This window comes from Tigriopus californicus, chromosome 10 (genome assembly GCF_007210705.1).
Source record: "Tigriopus californicus strain San Diego chromosome 10, Tcal_SD_v2.1, whole genome shotgun sequence".
Lineage (NCBI taxonomy): Eukaryota > Metazoa > Arthropoda > Copepoda > Harpacticoida > Harpacticidae > Tigriopus > Tigriopus californicus.
Window position 1 is genome coordinate 14,512,130 of NC_081449.1, and position 20,358 is coordinate 14,532,487.

At 41.1% G+C, this 20,358-nt stretch overlaps 3 protein-coding genes across 7 annotated transcripts; all 3 read right to left on the reverse strand.

The window, feature by feature from the left end:
• Positions 1-703: 703 nt before the first annotated feature.
• Positions 704-4,907, reverse strand: LOC131887794 (chitin disaccharide deacetylase-like). Its single transcript, XM_059236497.1, has 3 exons — positions 4,687-4,907; positions 4,258-4,618; positions 704-1,431 (listed from the first exon to the last, which is right to left on the reverse strand). Exons 1-3 carry the CDS (start codon positions 4,892-4,894, stop codon positions 894-896), a joined length of 1,107 nt encoding a protein of 368 aa, XP_059092480.1. The 5' UTR covers positions 4,895-4,907; the 3' UTR covers positions 704-893.
• Positions 4,908-5,375: 468 nt separating this feature from the next.
• Positions 5,376-6,614, reverse strand: LOC131887624 (alpha-1,3-mannosyl-glycoprotein 4-beta-N-acetylglucosaminyltransferase C-like). The gene has a single exon (XM_059236255.1). The coding sequence runs from the start codon at positions 6,612-6,614 to the stop codon at positions 5,376-5,378; it is 1,239 nt and encodes a 412-aa protein (XP_059092238.1).
• On the reverse strand, positions 6,600-20,336 carry LOC131887790 (uncharacterized). Of its 5 annotated transcripts, none has more exons than XM_059236490.1 (7): positions 20,169-20,336; positions 14,458-14,684; positions 13,900-14,388; positions 12,340-12,444; positions 11,933-12,271; positions 6,817-11,627; positions 6,600-6,738 (listed from the first exon to the last, which is right to left on the reverse strand). In XM_059236490.1, the coding sequence occupies exon 6, from the start codon at positions 9,523-9,525 to the stop codon at positions 7,711-7,713; it is 1,815 nt and encodes a 604-aa protein (XP_059092473.1). In that variant the 5' UTR covers positions 9,526-11,627; positions 11,933-12,271; positions 12,340-12,444; positions 13,900-14,388; positions 14,458-14,684; positions 20,169-20,336; the 3' UTR covers positions 6,600-6,738; positions 6,817-7,710. The 5 variants fall into 5 exon arrangements, with proteins under 5 accessions (XP_059092473.1, XP_059092474.1, XP_059092475.1 ...); XM_059236491.1 differs by lacking the exon at positions 20,169-20,336 and adding an exon at positions 15,148-15,816; XM_059236494.1 differs by lacking the exon at positions 6,600-6,738 and having other exon boundaries at positions 10,890-11,627; positions 20,169-20,324.
• Positions 20,337-20,358: the final 22 nt, after the last annotated feature.

Here is a 20,358-nt window from a genome sequence, read left to right on the forward strand (position 1 = left end):
GTACAAATGGATGAATAAAAGCTGTAGTCAAATTTACGATCGGCCAAGTACAATAAGTACGGACAAGAGGGTGTACAAGAAGAGCGCTGAAATAGTCAAATATTCCAAATTAAATGCGCTTTCAAAAACGCCCATCAATCAGCAATTGAGCTATCATTTCTTAAGCTAACTCATGCTAATGTCAGTCCCGTTCTCAAAGGAAAATAAGTATAAGATTCATTCATTTCTGGCTCACTAAGCGCTTGATATTTTTTCTCCAATCCAAGCTAAGACCTTCAGCTACTTATCGCTCACGAGTCCTCAAAGCCTTTGCTAAAAGGAGGTGGGTTTTTATAGCATAAGTAAACCACTGATGTTTCAGCACGTGATGGTCAAGCCGTGCTCCGGGATTGAGTCCGTAATCACGGAAATGTTAGAGGAAGGCGACAATCTTATTGAAATTGATCATTTGTATTCGGCATAGGACAGTTTTTAAAAAGCACTTTTGTCACTAATCCTGGTAGTCTTCACTACAATCGCAAATGTTTGTAAGGTTGCTGATTGATTGTACTCGATTTGCTGAACGCGTTTACCCTTTTCAATGAATCAAGAATGCCTCCCATCATCTCTTCACCAAATTGTCAATTCTAACATGTTTTGAAGAGAGAAAAAGTGAAGCGCCAAAATGTTCCTAGTCGATTTGAGAAACGTGTTTGATTACAAATAACTTTTCAAACTCATCAACTTTATTTTTTAAAACTATCAATCACATTGGGTATAAAGTGAGCACTTTCATGCCAGTAAGCTACTATTGATATCAGACGGTTTCATAAAACATCAGTCAGCTATTAAGAAAAAAAATATGTAATCTTGCAAACGAAAACTGGCAGTCTGCAACTTTTTGAGTGACCGAGTCAGACACTTTGAGTTTGAGGTTCATCCATATAATAGGTATCCAATGTTTTGAACTGATATCCAGCATTTTTGGCCAGATCCAGGAACTCCAAGAGCTCCTCCTGAGCTGACAGGGAACCGGTGATCTCGTGGGGCCTGAATGCAATATCATGGCACAGAAGGACGATTTTTCCCTTCTGCTTGGAATGAGCTCCGGTTCCTAACCGCATAAACATGGGCGTGCCACCATACTTGATCCGATTGGTGTTGAAGTTCATGCTCCACTCCATGTCCCAACCAAAGACCTGGACACCATACTCCTTGGCCAGAACATCGGCGATCTTGACGGCTTTCCGAGAGGAAGAGGCCGGTACGGTGCACTCCAAACAATCCGCGGAAATCGCTCTTCCGTTGTCAAGACCCACCCTCCAGTTGTTGGAGTAGGGCATACGGACGAAGTAGTTCAGCGTGTAATTGACGAAGTTGATGGTGGCCTCTTCGAATCCGGCTTTCTTCAACAAATATAAGGCTGGGGCCGCGTTTCGAGGGCCAAAATAGCTAAAAGGAAAGGAATTGAAGTACCATCGGTCAAAACTGACATCCTGATGTCTTTCATTATGCATTAGCTACCAGAAAAGTCCGAGCCTAAAGCCAAAATCAAACCAACTCTAATGGAGAAAACGGCAGCATCAAGCTTCCATTGATTAAAACACCCTAATAGCTAGGGGTCGGAAGGATAGGCTCTTATGTTTTTTTAAGTTTTAACCTATTTTTCGGTCATTTCTGAGGGAAATAAATTGTTGGATTTTTTATCCAGAGAATAAACTAAACCCGACGAATTCGAGGAAATTTGAAGAATTTCAGGTGAAATTTAGGAAAACTGAATGCCAAATGTTACATTGTCTACGATAAAGAAACTGAACGATGACAATGATTAAAATAGATGAAACCTATGAAAAATATATTGGTTTTCTCAAATCTGTTATTTTTCTATTTCTAGCTAGTTTCTTTATTTTGATCAAATCCTCCCAAGAGTGCATGTGTTGGCTGGTATAATCAAGTAACTGAAGGAATATTGTATTTTAGTTTTTTTCCAAATTTTTACCATAATTTATGTGCACATGTTTGCTGATCTGTCCACTGTAACGATGTATAGGCCCCCCCTTTTGTTCAGTCAGCTCGTTCTTGTCAGTTGTCAAATTCATAGGTAATGAGTTGGACCAGTCAGTTTGCTCAAAGGTATTCATTGTAGGGGACTTTAATTTTCCGGCCAGCGTTGTAGAGTGGGAGGCTAGCCCAGATGGGTATATTCCCATTTCGAAATCGACGTCTCAGTCATTGGAAAAGCGGGAAGAATTTGTTGGTGTAGCCACCAGAGTAAATAACGTTCTGGATTTGGTCTCGAATAACCCTGATCTGATCCAGTATGTCCATGTGACGCCTAGTAATCTGTCAGATCGTCATGTTCTTGAGATAGGGTCGACCATAACTTAAAAGGCTCTACCATAAAACCGGTCAAAAAGGTCGGTCTGGCCAAGTTCAAGTTCAAAGATGAACATTGGTCGTTGATTTTAAAAAGATTAGAAGAACTGGACCTGGTTTCAATTCCGAAACAGGAATCGTCCAAAGATGCAGCCATTGCTCAATTAGTTTCAGTTTTTTTGAGGAAATTTGCTCCAGTCTAGCAATCTCTGAATGTGTTGCGAAAGGTGGGACACAATCTAAAACTCCGAAGAATAGGAAGCAACTTGCAAAAACGCTTCAGAGCAATTTGAATCCAGCAGTTGCAGCTAGCAACAAAGAAAGTTAGATTTCATTCAAGGTAGAGAATGATCAATTGAAAAGACCAGTAGAGTAGTTCAGGAGGTTAGGTCGAATCCGAAGGCTTTTTTCTCTAAAGCAAACTCAAAGGCAAAGATGACATACCCAATGATTTTGTCGCGGGTGGATAAGCAAACGCACAAACATGCTTTTGAATTAAAGCAGTGTGTGTGTTTTTTTTATTTAGGATCTAACATCGGTCTTGCTGACTACTTCCGTCTTTTGAACGCAACAAAAATGTGAACTTAAACTTCAACTATATCCTCATTCTACTAATATACTAAGCTTTCGACAGAAATCGACAAAAATGCTGGAATGAAAGAGATTCTCGATAATGAAGGTCCAATGTTAGCTCTTCAACTCGATGTTTGTGGTCTTACATAATATATTCTCCTAAGCCAGGTCTATGAACAAAAACGCGTAAGGTAGTGCACATTTTACTTCACTGAATATGAACTGGCAAAAATACATGCAAAGCCCGGAATTAACTTAATGATTCATCTACCAACGTGCAAAAATGCCATGTTTCAACACATCAGAAGAGCGCTAGAAGCAAGCATGTTCATTTATGACAAATAATTGTCAAGTTCAGCTCCACGAAAATAAAAAAGTCACATTCCTTCATTGAAGACGAACGTTCAACTATGCGACAGGCTAACGCATTTGTACAGGGTGTCTAAGCAAAAAATGAAGACATGCTTCGCATTCGAATTTTGCTCGATTGGATGCCCATCGTTAGCAACAGGAATGAGTATGTTGTTGTCTTTTACTATTTTTGCTCAAAACGTTACAGTAGAGGCAGAAGCAACAAACTGTTCAGAACATTCTGCATCAAGTCATTTGTCACGGACAAGGATGCTGAGACCTGGTGGTTTCCCCTGCGCAGCACTGTAGTGGCGAAGTATTGCATTTCAATGGCTTAGATCACCATGCCAGTCAACCACTTCGCTCACTTGGGCAATGTCCTCAGACGTCATATTAAGGGTTACCAGGGGACACTACTGTTGTTGTTTTTTCTCTTCTTTCAAATCATCTAGATTCTTATCATTATTATCATTCCTGTTCTTCAAATATGATCAAAGTCCCCGAAATAAATCATCATCATATGATAGCTGTAATCGCTGCAATAGGCCGACACTTTGATTGGATACTCAGAAAATCTGACCAAACTCCTTTCCAAAGTTTGCCCCCTTTCCGTTATAAAGACGTTCGTCTGAAGCTATTTGAAAATTTCAACTTCTTCTCTGGCACCCTGTATAAAAAATATTGGGAAATGTAGGATCTGCAGCTAAAAATGTAACGCTTTTGTTCAAGTGATAGTGATAGAGAGTCTCGAGGTTCTGAAATTCAGTAGTAAACATATCTTTAGGCAACATTACTTAAAGTAAATCAAGGAGAACTCTACATGTATTAAGTTCTCTTTGAGTAAGTCTATGATTGGGTGTTAATGTAAATCAACGACCCCTGCCGGGACCTTGGGTAAATTCATTACCCAATTGTTATTGTTATCCTGCAACGTAATGCCAAATCTGCTTTTGCTTACTCTACATTAAATGCACGTACCTGATATCATTACTAATGTCCTGATAGGCGTCCTTGGGTCCGTCACTGTTATGTTTCATGTGGTCATATGAGTGATCGGCGACCATGTGACCTTCAGCGACAATTCGAACAAGATTGTTTGCGTTTTCGAGCACTTGGGTCTCATTACGTTTCTCGGTGATCTCAAGGTTGTCATCATTGATGAAAAAGGTGGCACGAATATTGTGAGCTTTCAAAGCATCCAACAATTCGGTGGTGCCAAGGTTTGGACCATCATCAAACGTTAGGTACAATATCGTTGGACTTTCCACTTGCAGTTGCTTGGCCTTTTCAATAGTGAAGTCGCAATCTGTCATTGAAGGCCAATCGCATTGCTGAGTGGCTAAAAATGATTTATCAAGCATTTCTTCTGGTTAATCCCGCAAAATGTTCTCTCTTGAAACTTCCTACCTTGATTCCATAGCAAGCCTGCCGGACAAAATCCACCCATGGCACGCCCATTAGCACAATGATAGAACTTAGTGCAATCGTTTTCATCCCCAAAATGACCGTCACTCTTACATGTAAATTTGGCGCGCACTTGACCGGCTAGCGTCAAAAACAGCAACACTATGTCAACCATAGAGGACTTCGAAATATAAACATGAGAGGTGATCATGATCTCGTCCCAAAACTAACTGGCATTTGATATCGTTGGCGAGCGTTGCATTGGCATTTGGACTCGAGTGAGTGTGCGTAATGGCAGTTTGCTCCGTTTTTGTGGTCGACAATCATGACTTTAAGAAAAGATCCTTCAAATTTTCATGGCCAACTCGCCCCCGTTCTTCCAGTCCCTCCACCGCAACCACCTGTGGTGAAGATTGATCTGACTAAATTAGTCCTAGACTTTGAAGTCGAATCACCCTCGAACCCTGCGAATCCTCCTTTTCTCTAAAATTGTAAAGCTTACGCTGAAGGAAATTGGTTTCAGGAAAAAAGTTAGCCATCAATTCTAGAGCGTCTTAATACCAAGGCTAGCGATAATGAAGCCATTCTGGATGAAAATCTCCCAGCAATTTGCAAACCTACATATACACCAAGTGATGGGCACCGCAAAATTTCGCGCACTGTTATGATATTTATTGCTACTTGGGAATCGGTTATGTGTCAGGAGAAGCTGTTGTGGTAATCCCTGGTATGGGCGTTCTTTTTTGGAACAGAGGTAAAATATTGATATCTTTAATGACGAGCCAATCGGTTGTAGCTCGCCTGACTTGAATTATGAGGCACCAAAGTTTTCCTTTTTGTCTGACAGAGTTATCAAATACGAATTTGCCGTTCTCCGACGATTTAGTGGATACGTGTTGGAATGTTGTACATTCTTGAAGACCTTCATCTGTCGGTGAAGTTAATCTGGAAGAGGTCCACAATGCAGCCTCCAGGAGCCGATCATCGGAATGATGGTTGTCGTGCTTATTGAAGCCGGTTATCATTTCCAAAGCTCCAACTCGCAATTTCTCGTGGAGGCGGATGGTGATGGTGTCATTGGGTTTGATAGCTTTGGCCCAAAAGAACGATTCGCTCATGGGATCATAGGCGTTCTCCACAAAGAACGTCTCAAATGCAGACATGGAGGTTGTTATCGTGGCTTGAGGGTTAGTAAACCTCAGTTTTTTTCGCCTGGCAGCCAACACCTCTTCTTCTTTGATGGCATCTGATTTTGTGGAGTGAACACCAATGTGATGCAGAAGTGGTGGAGTCCGTCGGAATTCATTTGGCTTGAAATGGTTGGCTAATTGAATCATGTCAAAGTAGTGCATAAGAAAGTCGACGGGCTGCACCGTGTACGAGGTCAGGATGAATTCCACGAGTTTGGGCAGTGTGTAATGATGATATAAGCGCCCAATGGACAAATGGGGCGATATCGAGAGTGACGTCCACGTCCGGTTTTGCTTCTCCTCGATGAACTTGTATGTCTCTTCAATGAAGTTCGGAACGGCTGGAACAACGTCATCCTCCATGTTGAGGAAATAATCGGACTGACCCGCAGTCGCACTATACGAAAAGAGGAAGGCAAAATCTAAGGCCAACTTACTCCGCCACTCAGTGGCCTTGGGTGAGTTTTTGTAGGTTCGGACCATTTGTTGGAAATTCCACTCAGGGTAAATATTAGCCGGAGGGGCAACCACCTCCAGAAGTCCATGTTCTATTTGTTCTCGAAACACCGAGGCTATCTTGGAAGCACGTTCCTGAAGCAGGCTCTGATTTCTATCGACCAGGCACACGATTACGTGAATCGATTTCCATTCGGCCCCCGAGGTCGTATTGAATATGGAGAAAAGTGTCTGCTCCACATACGATGCATTCTTCCGGTGGGCGGAAGTGAGCCCAATGATCATCTTGACCTTTTTATGGATTGGACTGCCATAGAGAAGTGCTCTATCGCGATCAGGATACCTGATTTGAGCTAGAATAGTCAATTCCGAGTTTTTGATGAGCTTGACGTCAACTTTCTTCATATATCTGGAACAAAGAGCAAGTGTTTAGTACAGGCCCTCAAGGGTGCTTCAAATTCCGACTATTGAGTACTACAAACCAAACCTTTGAGATGTGGAAGAGAGGGATGGTGGCTTGACAACCCCCAATTTGTGAAGGCAAATATTAGTGATTGACAGACCCAAGACCAAAACCAACAGATAAGCAAATGGGTGGACCCGAAGACGTCTCAACAAGAAGGCCATCCTTGTCTTCAGAGGTTGTTGCCCATTGATGTCAACTGTCCTGCTAATTCATGCGGAAGAGACTTATCTTCACTTATGCTTCTTGCTGGCTTTTCACATTATTGCGCGTCTAGCTGACTCGTTCTATTGAACTCCTGGGCTCCAGGGGTTTCTCTTCGGGTTCCCATCTCACCAGAGCAGCAAACAACACTGGTCTTTGGAAAGGAAAGGAAGCCTTCACATGACAGAAAGGAAGGCGGAAGAGGCAAAAGAGGCCAGAGAGAAGGGGGAGAGTGTGCCATGAGAGGGGGCCTTTGTAGGTATAATTGCAACACTGACATGAATTGTCCATTCGAACAGAGTGGTCCACATCCAGTGGCTGTTCTTGATTTTTAAAGCCTTCAAACTAGAACGGTTCGGGTCATTCGGGTTGTCAGTAGGGAGTTGGATGAGACTATGAATGGTGACAAAGTGCCGATGTTTATTGTCGGAGCGGATTTTTCAGTGTTGAGAGAGTCTTGTCCCATACAAACCGCTTCCTCAGAGAATAGGGGACGATCATGAGGGCAACTCATGGTTGCTGCAGTGTAATGTAAACTGATATTGAGAGGCAAGGTCTCGCTTTTATTATTTTAAGAATTATTACTACTCATTTATTCTGGATTCATGATCCGAAATTTCCTAATTGATATATAAAACATGGGATCAAATAATCGTGTTAAAAACCTATTGAAATATTCTAATTTGGTACGGGTAACATTTATGAGAATTATATCTAGTTGCGATCATCCATGCAAGTTTGCAATAAGGTCAACGGTCCCTTGCATGCGAGGAGGTCTTCATGGAACTTCTTCAAATCAAAACCGGACGTCTCTTTTTCCTCCCGGGCTCGTCTCATGTTCCGAATGAACGTTTCTCCGATTTTAACCGCAGTCTCAATTCCCGGGAATGTAATGATTCGATCCACTTCCATGACAGCTCGATCCCGCAAGATGAAGGTATTCTGGGCCAAGTAATCAATGGCCTCATTTCGGGTCCAGCCCTTGGCATGGATGCCCACATCTGCCACCAAACGAGCCGCCAGGAAGAGATTACTCAAGTAGTACTCGAAGGGACCGATGGGTTCGTCGTTGTACAGACCCATATCGAAGCCCAAATACTCGGCATAAGTGTCCCAACCTCGGGCGTGGGCGGTGTAGCTTGGAAACGTACTGGGAACCATGGAGGGATCATCTCGTAATTCGCCGTTCATGGACTTGGGGAAATCTTGGTTGCTCACTGTGGCCAGATGTTGTCCTGGATTACCCAGATTCAGGGCCAAGGGTAGAAGCTCCGTTCGTCGAAAGTTTCGGTACTTGTCTGTGTTGATAAGGATCCCGGCGGACCACTTCTCTGAACCTGGAAGATATTGGGCTCGGCCATGGTCGACCTTATAAACTTGAAGATCAAAGACATCGGAAGTGAGTTGTTGCGAAGATAGGACTTGGTCCAAGTTGACAGATATCTTTTCGTCGATCAAATTCTGAAGGGCTTGGAGAAGGCTGTTTTCCGAGTTAAAGTACATATTATCGTCTCGTAAGACCAACATGATCTGTTCATCTAATGGGAGCTCCTTGCTACCCACGTACTTGTCCAGGATTTTTTTCAACTCTGCTCGGAGACCTTCGACTACTCGGAAGCCTTCATCGTACAAAACATCCGCCTCAACGTTGGGTAGAGTGGCATGGAAATCCAAGGCTGCTTGATAATAAGCTTTCCCATTGGGAAAAGCAGAGACTCCGGGAGAAGACCGGAGATTCCTGCGGTACTCATTGGCGATGAAGTCCCTCAAAGACTTGAATGCGGGCAGCACTTTCTCCTTGACCTGTGCCTTCACCGCATCTTGGATCTGGGACACCAAACTAGGATCGAGAGTTCTAGACTCGCTCAACGAGGCAAATGGAGCGTAAAAATCCGATTCCTCAGGGCTGGCCACTTGAAGATCATCGAATTGATCTTCGACTCCTGCCATGGAAGCGGGCGCAAATGTGATACCTTGAGCAACGCCTTGCGCTAAACGGTCTTGGACGCCCTTCAGATAGTCGGGAATGGCCAGCATTTTCTTAAAAAGAGCATCCACTTCCTCACGAGGGGCACTTTGGAGGTTTCGGCGTTTGAATTGAGCTGGCAATCGAATTTGAATACCATGACGTTGATGGATAGGGGGTAGAAGGAACCCTTTCAAAGGCAATCCTTTCAAACAAGTCTCGGTCTCATAAAGCATGACCCGCAAAGCGTGTCGATCTTCTTTGGTCAGAGATTGGCCCGCTAATTCGGCAGTGACTTGATTTTTGAAGTACTCGCATCCCGTTTTGGTGTATTCCAGCGCAGAGAGCGATGAATTGGGCAAGAATGCGTCGTATTGAGTGTATCCATCTTTGTAGGCGAGATCGGGGAATAGTTTGAGCTTCCAGGTCTCATAGTCCTTGAACAGTTGGCTTACAGAAGCGGGCTGTATTTTGTAAGATAAAACGGATTCCAGAGACAAAACGATGAGTAAAATTGAAATGGTAAGACCCAACGGGGTCGTGACACTTTGGCTTCGCTTCATGTTCGAGATTGATTTCACTTTTTGACTGAACAAAGGAAAGTGGAAAACCTGACAATTTATAGACTTGAAACAAAGAGGCTCAAAACACTGAGAAAAAATCTTCCCTCCTGAATTATCACTTCACTTCACCTTCTTTAAAGAAAAAACAAATAGAACAAATAACATGAACTGATCTACTTCCAATGAAAGGGATCGATAGGCATTCATTTAGTACCCGAATATAGGGATCAACTTCCATAACTTTTTCCAGTGGTTGTCTTCACGCATCTCAGAGTGTTCGTTTGTGTTGTGTGGTTGAATGAACCAAGCCGGTGGTTTTGCTTCGTTGCCAGGTTACTCGGTTCATTTTTGTAGCAAGTCACCATGTCAAGTGGTTCAATTTCTCTACAAAAATGTCTCTTAAAAAGTTTCACAATAGAGTTTTACTATTTCTGTAGCCAATGATGATCGTGCGTTGTGATCGTTCTTGTTTCGGACCATTTCCAGATTTAATGCTATATTGGCGGTTGGTCGGGGAAGGAAAATAAAAAAAAAACAATGCAACAATTGTACCAAGTAGAAAAATATTTTTCTGCTAGAAAATCCTTCTGCCCATTTGACAGCTTTAGAAAATACTGAATTATATCTGACCGACGGTCTGCTAAGGCTGTTTTTGATCTTAAAATCCTACGAATCTTAATTCTTGAGCTTATAGTCAATCTCAACAAGGCCCTTGCCAAACCAGATCTGTTGCCTCATAAACTCTACGAGATTGACAACATAGACAAGTTCATTTATTTATCATCTGTCAGAAGCAATTGGTACTGATTGAAAGATTCAACGCCAACAAATGTGACAAGTTTTGTGTCCCACAAGGGACCATATCAGCACCTTGCACCGCTGGAGTTCTTAGGTATATTTGGTGGTGTGACTATTGTTAAATATGAACTCCGGTCTCTTGCCAGGAATCTCTCTTATCCTGTATACGTACGTGTTTTTCAAAGTCGCGATCGAGCTCTAGTCTATATCTTTAATCGGACGCAAAATATGTACACACTCATTGTGTATTGCAAACTCAAATCAACCTTAAATTCAGAGGTTTTACAAACCTGTAAGGATTATTAGAAAATACGAGACCCTTGGTGATTAGAGGAAGGTAGCAACCATCATTCGAAATTATTTGTAGATCAAACGGAAACATTGTAAGCGTTATGATTAGGTCGAGAGACAATTCTTGTCATCATTTTTCACCCTTCAGGTGTTAGGTGTTAGGGGTTATTTTCCCCTTGGTAATCAGGACAGGGCACAAAAAAGACAAATAAAAAATCTAAGCCTGTATAATAAATGTTTGATTTCTAAAATAAAAAAAATGAAGACGAGAGTGGTGCAATATTAACAAAGTAACTTTTTATTTCTGTGCATTATATTCGGAATCGAAAATATCGACAAGCATCGACCAAAATATGACCTTATTCGAAAGAAAGATGTGCTTATTCATTTGGAGGAAAAAATGGCATAAATATGATCAGTCCCTAAAATTGATGACATCATTTTTTTTGTTGTTGTGGATTATTTTGGGAATTGAGAACAGCGACAAGGTATTATAGACACTGCTCTTCCTCAGGGTCGGCAAAAAAGAAATTTTCTTTCATCATAAAATCTTGAATGAAAAGTTGTTTAATTCTTTCGGCTGATAAAACCTCAATTTGCAAATCCACCAAAACCAAGGGTCAATCACTTAAAGATATGATATTTTGGTGTAAAATATTCCAAGATAAGTATTGCTCCCGACAGAATCAGTCCGCCACACAAAATAAACAGACTGGTCAACACGTGCTTCAACAAGAACGGCTCGAGTTGAACTTGCTGATCTTGTGATTTTAACAAAAATTTGGGTTTGATGTAGGACTCTCGTATGTGGTTAATAATGCCACCCTCTTGCAATCTCAGAATCACATGGTCAATTTCGTATTTGTAGGGGGAATTTAGTTGGAGTGGGAAGTGTCCTGTCAGCGCCAAAAGGGCTTGTCGGGAAAAACGAATAGGATTTTGTCCACCATGACGAATTTCCAAATTGTCAAATGTAGCCAGGCCCATATACTCATTGGTAATAAATCCGTCCTCTGAAATTTTGAATTTCTCATGAACCAAGTTTATTGTCATAAACTCGGACGTTTAGGCAAGCATCGGTAACACCAATCAGGCGTGCCTGATAATCGTAATGGTGTAAGTTTGGCCCTTTAAACTAGTTTCACTGAAGTTGACATTTCTCCTAATACCATGACAGAAATGCCAACCTCTCAAAAATATGTTTGAAGTCTCAAATTTGCATTACTGAAACGGGTAACATCCAGCAAACCTGCCAGAACTTGCCGAAACGTCCCCATTGATGAGTGAGCATTACTATCGACAAAGTAGATCCACTTACCATTCTGCAAAATGTCCTGCTCGGTTTTACTTTCAATCAAACCTTGTTGGTCATAACCGAAAAAAAGTCCTTCTTGGCGAGCAATTTGGCCCAGGATTTGGTAGTTGGTATCCGGATGATCATCCAACATTGACAAAAACGTGGTGCCTTCGGGGACGTAAAGGCGACGACCAAGATTGACCAAATCTTCTGCAGAGTCCGGTGAAGGTTCGTAATCTACAGCAATCAAGTTGGCTCGAAAGTTGCTCCCGTAGAAATGATCCAAACACATCGTGAAGAAGATCCACAACACCATCATGAGATGAACTTTACGGTTCCGAGCAAATCCTGCCGAACGGGCTAGAAATTCAAGATTTCGCTTTTTAAGTCTGGTCATTGATCTCATGATGATGACCTTTGAGACTTACATTGAGATAGAAAGACACCAAGCATCCACCAAAATATGACCTTATTCGGAAGGTTGGTGTGCTTGTTCACCAGGGTGAAAGTAATGGCGCAAATCAGAGTGATCCCTAGAATGGATGGCATTTTAGCATTGAGCCTTAACAGAATTGTCAACTAAGTAGATCAAAATGTAAACATTTGCTTTTGGATCAATTGTATAATTTGCTTCCCTCTAATATTCGTAGGGAATACGTAGGCCTTGTTCATCCAGTTGCATCTTTCAAGTCAGACTTGGACAAACTTTTAGATAGCATTCCAGATCAACCCTACATTCAAGGACTAGCTCGGTCTGCCATCTCAAATTCGTTGGTGGACCAAATATCATAAAAAGATTGAAAGGTAATAAATAGACGAATAATGACCTTTCATCTTAATAGTACTGGGGATGACATTCCCTGTAACGGTTAGAAAAGCCCGTGAAAACCCAAACCCAAAAAAAGAATCTTTCGAACTTTTAAAACATGCCAATGTTACATGTAACACTTTTTACTTTCCCAGCTTATGGTCGACCTTACTTTGTTATCGGATAACTTTGATTTGCCAAATCATTTACCACACAACACATTTCATTTCAAACAAACGTTTTATTCTATATCTATTTTTAATATAATTTTCTATATAAAATCTATATTTTTAAGGATTATATTAGTGCAGAGATTACACGTATTCATTTTTCCCAACTCGCGCTTCATGGTTGGCCGTTGGCTCACACTCTACACTAAAAGGTCGCGTTGTTTCGAATGAGGTTAAAGGCCAAAATATAATCAAATTGAGGCCACACGAGGCCAGTTGCCGTCATAGGATACCAGCTCAGAGGCCAGGCATGTCAAATTGCCTATTTTTGGGTTTTATTGCACCTACTTTTCTTAATGATGCACACAAAGGGGGATTAAAAACAAAAAATTGTCATCAATTTAATATTTGAGATAACAAGGTTCAAGATACTTTGCAAAAAAAATTGTCAAAAAACTAAACCTAGTTTTCCGGAAGAGAAAATGCAAACTATCATATCCAAAATGATCATTTATCTTATTTTTTTTGGATAGTCGTTTATTTAGATACCAGACTTGACGCAGCTTATAAAAATTCGACATTTTAAAGACTGCTAGAATTCCAGCATTCATCAGTGAATGCTTCCTAACGAAAAAATAATGCCCATGAAACATTTATATATTTTAGCTTTAGCTTGAATGCCATTTTTTCATTCTTACGTTCTTTGAATACTAGTACAGTCCTAAACTTTCTCGTCTCTCCCAATAGTAGAGCTTTCATAGATTTATTGAAACCCCTTTCTGCCAAACACCGTCTCATTCATAAAGGAGGTTGAAGCGTTCACCCCTTTGATAGGTGGCTAAATCAACACCTGAAAGTGAAATCTACTCCATAATCGGAATCAATACAACAGTCTGGGTGATAGAACACCCCAAAATAACATATCTTGGATTTAAACATTGGGCAAAATATTACTTATAAATTACTTGTAAATATTAGTGCGTTTAGAAAGCAGAATGCCTCGCGATTACCCAGTGATGTCATCCAGATCAAAACTGAAAATGGCCGAACAATATTGAGAAACGGGGCGACAGGGCGAGGTTTAACCACAGCGAATTTGGCATCCAAATCATAAACCAATCTGGTCATGTCCAAAGCTCTCAAGATACTTTCAATCGGTCGAACCATGTTACCCATGGCCATATCGGAGCTTCGATTCATAACCATGCCAATGCTTCCGCTCAAGGCCCCAGTTGTGGGATCAATTCTCAACCAAGTATTCGTTTCGATAAGTTCCACTTCCACCTGCATCTTTTGAGTGAGGATCCAAAGTATATCCATGTCTAACCCGATCGGCCCTGAAGGCAAATGATAAATATATGGCGGCAATCCACGGTAAGAAACTTTGAAGGGAGAAATTTCAGGGCAACCAAATCTCGGTGTCCACGACATCTCTTCATGAACTGAACCGTAAGAGTTGACGCTCCCGTCAGGACACAAGGCTTGAGCTGCCTTGAATTCTAGGTGGAATAATGACGTATTCCAATTGAACATTTGCTTTTAACCATAGATGAATCTGAAGTGCTCACTTGAATCAATGTAATGATGAATAAGTATGGGAACCTTTGGAACGGGAGGTTGGCCTTCCCCGAAAAAAGCAACGTGTAACGAAAATGCCACTCCCGAAATGTCATTCCAATCGTTCGTGATCATGAGCCAGCTTCGACTGTGGTCCACACTTTCCCAAAATGGACCAGGATTGCCAGACGCAAGGTTCACTGAGTGATTCCCTCCAATTATCTCATGGATCATTGAGCTAAGCACATGAAGTTCATGCAAAATTGGGATCATTTGGTGAAATGGTGAAATAGCAAAGGCGATTTCTACGCCCCCCAATTAGGTACCAAAATGAATTGGAAAACGTTTAGGTATACATTTTTTAAAACAGAGAATTCCACTTCCTCCCATAGAAAGACGAAAAATGGCTTGTCTCTGATATATTGAAAAAAATAGCAATCTTTTTGTCCATAATTATGCCAAAATCTAGAAGATGACTAAATAATCTCCATGATTGAATTTGGTGTGTTTGGCTCAAAACATGTAAAAAGGTCAATATTCTGGACTTCACAGGTGGTTCAAACTTGTACCAATTTAAAGCTAAGTAACAATTACACATTTTTTATTTGATAGCGGTAAGGAAGTCCGCAAAAAAATATACTGTTGGGAATTCCATTCACAGTAGTGGTTAAAAAGCCCACAAAATTCCTTCAATACTTCACCTGGAGCTTGATGCTGTTAAAATCAGACATGGATGCAGAATCTGGATCAAAGAGTTCAACATGTTAAGACTTTTACAAATCAACGGAACTGGCTTGGATTTGAACCACAAGCCTTTATATACGTAAAGTACATACTATTGGTGGATTTAGAAAAAGCGGAAATTAAGGAATAAGCATCCTGTTTCTAAGCAAAAACATAAAAGTCAACAGTTTTTCAATCCTCATAACTGACCAGATGGATTCAAAGTACGAGACAAACATCATTTTGGCCTTCCATATAAAATGTGGATACGACTACCATTTGATGACATTTTCATATGAAATTCAATAGAAAGATCGGGAAATGAGAGAGAGAAAGAGAGAGAGAGAGCAATTATAACTTTTCCATGGCGACAAGAAATATCATAAAACCCTCAAAAAAGGAGATACGTCAAAAGTCTGAACCAAATCATGCTCTCAAATGTCATGTCATACCACATCAAAGTGAGCAGAGCGCATTAAAATATACCTCCTTTTGGACCTTCGTCATTATTTGATTCAAGTCTACACCTTTTTTACTTTGACTTGAATAAAACCAATGCGACACTTTTTAAACACGACACGACAACTTAAAGAGTTTCACCACAAGGCAAGGGAGTTTAAATCTGAATTAACCACGAACAGGGTTGGTAAGACTAAAATAACCTAGTATGGGTTTTGTTCTTTTCAGGTTGGGAAGCAATTCGTGTTTTTGTCAGGCGATAGTTTCAGAGCTTTCACGAAGTTAAGTTTAGGCTGTCACCAGGATTTGAATTTATTCCTATTCCAAAAAAGGGAACGTGATACAGTTCCCATTCCTTTCGCCTTAATAAATCATTATTCCACATTTCGGTTTCAAAATATGAAGCGGGTTAACTGTCAACAGTTACTCTTCGTTATGAAAGTGAAAATAGCGTATTGCAAGTTGTTAGCTAGGTATGTGTTCCCCTGGGCCCAAAACACCTATGGAGAAGCATGGTTGTGGCAACACGAGGGTGCAAGGTGCCACAATGCAAAATTTTCTGAAGTTGCACACACCAGACATTTTTGACAAACTTTCTAGGCCACCACACAGCCCAGGCTGTTCATTGTTCGACTTTGCCATCTTTGGGCGTTTGAAGAGGAAGTTTTCAGGTGTCCATTTTAAGACACACGATCACCTCAAAAGGATCACAAAGGATACCTGAGCTAGCCTTGAGCAGAACTTCATCAAGAACAGGTGCTCCAAGTTCCGCTCCGGGCTGGAGTTGATCATAGCTGCTGATGGGGGCAACATCGAGTAACATGCATTGCTCTAGGGCACTTGTCATAATAAATGATTGCATTTGATTCCACACCCTTGAGGTACAACATAATTTGGATTATGTACATTCAAAGCTAAATCAAAAAGTATTGCATTTCAAATGCACTGGTCTGAATGCCCAAAATCCCTGACCAACCCTAATTTCAAGAGGCTTCAACATCTGCTAATGCCAACTCTTTGATAAAACAAATGTTTTTTATTGTTCTTAACCATTTGCTTTTATGTTTTGTTTCACACACTTTGACAAGACAACTTTTAATTTTGTAAGCCATTCATTGTATCCATTACAAAAATCCTTAGAATCCCAGCAAGTAAAAAATGACCTGTGAATGGTGAGGAAGTCCGCATATACGTAAATGTGAGGTGGAGAGGGTCAAAGTCACAATAAAAAAAACAAAATGGGGGCGCTTTACTTTATCGTATATTTGGATCCATGTCCCTGCAGACTCTGACAAAACATATTGATTTCAGGTCGAGGAGATATTGCAGAAGTTTGACGGTTCCCATGTGCCAAAGAGCTGAACCGAGGCATTGCGAAGAAAACCGGCAAATTTTACTGGACATACCAATGTCTACAAATCAGTAACAACTATAACTGCAGAATCAGATTATATATTTCTCCATATTCTTGTTCAGGTTTCCAATAGTTTTGATTAGGATCCCTCAAATAGTCTTGCTTTCAATAAACACGGAAGCTTTGTTGAAGGGACTTTCTGAAGGGGCCAGGAACTGTCTTGAGCTGGTTTGGGATGGGAAAACTCCGTCCTCCATTAATAAGCCTTTCATTATGGAAGCCTTAATAGCTTGGGTTGGTCACACCCAGCCACTACTTGATTGTGGGATGAACCAGTCAAGTGTAGGAAAAAGGGACACAGGCACTGACACTCTTGATTTGATTCAAACGCCCCTTGTAGTCAAAGAGGTCAATGAGGGCATAGTAGATAATGCTTTCAAAATTTGCCATGTCCATAAACGACAGAGATGCAAAAAGGCAGGGTGCTGGTCGGCCAAGGCGGATGTACGGAGATGCAAAAAGGCAGGGAACGGGTGTAAATTGGCTCACACTGAATGGTGTCCCAAACTTGGAGAGTTTGGCCTTCTCAAGTTCCATGAGAAGGGATGTTCAAAACCGGGATGTAGCTATTTTCACCCGTTTATGTGCATGAGATCATTGAGGCACAAGGTATGCCTCAATATCAAATGCACAGAGGTCCATCTCAGGGGCACGAGGAGGAAGAGACAGCACTTGTCTCAACCTCATTGTCAAGTCTCTCAACAGACTTACCCCACCCCTTTCCTTTCCCCTTCCCTCTTTCCCTCCCATTGTTCCCCTCCCTCTCCTCCAACGTCATCCTCAATTCCTTTAACCTCTATTCTGCCCAGACTTTGTAGCCCTAATCCCCCCTCTGGTCGTCATGAGCCCAACACTTTCAATAAAAAACTCATTGCAGGATTTAGCAAACGCAAACCAAACCCAGGATGCCCTTGACCCCAGTCAAGTCTCCGGTCAAGTGAAGCATACCAAGGCAAAGTTTGGAGCCTTCCAGTACTTCCAGGTCGAGTTTTTTTGATTCCCTCACACCCTTGAAGTGTACACCACAATTTGAACAAGTCCCAGATCTCGTCACAACGCATGGAGGAGGTACCTCTGAAGATTCTTGAGCTATGGGCTCAATCGGCAGAAATGTCGTATCCTTTTGTTTTCGTGCCACTTGATTGTGAGGGTTAGCCTGCTCAACGGTAGCGCTCTTCTTTGTCAAGAGTTCCACTGATGGTAAGCAGGGGTAAGCAGTTCCGCAAATTACTATTTGATTCAGAACTCTAAAAATCATGAACGATAGATTTTCGCCCCAAAGAAGGCATCAACATGAAAAAATATTCCTTCCTTTTCATGACAATATTCAATCCTGCGCCTTCTTAAGATCTCTTTATCGTTGGGTAACAAAAAATACTTCTTAAAAAATGCCCCATGGTAGTCGAGAAATACTTGCCCTTTTCTCTGGCCTTAAGAAAGGAGGACTTGCCAAAGCTTTAAAGCTACTGAAAATTAAAGCCTCTTACAGGTTATTATTAATGGAGTTGTCCAACAATGTAAATGCAGCACTTTCCACTTTTTCCGATCTTTGTGCAATTTTTGCATTATTTTGTGTATTTCGCATATTTATTTCATGTTTGAATACTTTGGCTCAAAATTTGGGCTTCTCCCAATAATATTACCCAATGCTATTGAATTTCCGGAAAAAAGGAAAATGAATCATCTACCATTTGACAATGTACTTTTTCCGTTTCAAATGACATTTTTCCTCTATGACGTGATTATCTTGCATTTGGGACGGTGCTACCATTCAAGACTTTTCAGTACGCGGCCAAAGTATCTTTTGATGGATACTGCTCATGCACGGCTCAAGAACAAATGTTTTGCCATGACAGAAGTTGCTTTTGTTCAAAGCACATGCCATATTAAGAATTTATTTAGTAACCTAGCATGCTTTACTCTGTTTGGCTATAAGTAAGAAATAACGCCTGTTATAATCAATCAATAGAGTAGAATGCGTAAAGGAAGAGGTTGGACAAGCTCTTGAATGTTAAATTAACTTATTAATTTTCTTCCCATTCCTGAAGTAGTTTTGCATTTTCTAGTAAACATAACAAATTAACACTGAAAATATTTGCTTTGCTCTGTTTTTCCTTCAATATCTTTTTTCTTGGTCCCTTCTTTTCTTATAAATTCGAACCGATAAAATAATTTCCTACAAGCCTTTCAATTCCATTTTGTATTTCTTCCAACTCACGTTATAGTGTTGCAGCTTGGTCTCTGTAACATCATTGGCTATATTTCTCACATCTTTGTTAATTTGCCCAGGTCCTGGTGAAAACAAGCTTTTGCTTACCCAGAACCTGAGGAATTACATGCTCATGAAATTTTTGATATATCAAGATGCTAACTCAAAGATTAAATGCCGACATTATCCAATCATGATCAAAGTGTTCCTGAAATAAATCTATCAATCTATCTAACATGGCGTTAACTGTTACATTATTTTGCTTCTGGCTCTTTTAAAAAGATCAAATTGAACCGAAACTAATTCCATTTCTTGCGTATTTCTTTGCATTTTTTGCTCTTTTGGCTACACTTTTAATTACATTATCCGGACAGCCCTGGTTTTTACCCATTGACTTGTCAAACTCTAGCCTGCTTGAGAATTTCGTAATAGGTTGATGTGCGCCTCTCGGAACCTCTTTCTTTTCTTTTTGCCGGGTCCTACATCACAACTTGAAGGAAAATTGCAAACAAAGCCCTCTTTAGTTGGAACTATAAGAATAAGGCCAACAGTGACAAAAAAAAATCACAAAACATGTGAATATGACGACTATTGTTGTGCTAGAATCTTATTGCCTGCCCTTTGAGCAAAAGAGGGGGCAGTTTTGGCAATTTTCCCCTGAAGAGATCAAGACTGATGGATGAATGTACGACCCAGATCAAATAAGAGAAGAAGAAAAAAAAAATCGTCGCAGCAAGGTTCCGTGAGACACGACTCGACACCTTACGAAATTCTTGAGAGAGCCGGGGTTTAGGTTAGGTTGAAAACTGGATTTTGAAGCTCACGCAGCATTATTCCCGTTTTTCACGAAACCTCTTCAGCCCCGGCCTCTGTTTCGCCACCCTGGCTTTCGAAATGAGGGCTGTTCAGATATTCACCCGTCACGCCTCCGGTCCGTCGAGGTTGGGCCGGTCGAGTTTTCTGGCAGCTCGCTGTTTTACAAGTGGATGGACGGAGGTTCTTGCATAGCCTGAGAGATTGAGGACGGCGATACACTGCACAGAAAAGCACAGAGTGAGGCCGAACGTAGAGCGTGGTCCGAAAGAAAGACAGACACACGACAGGGAG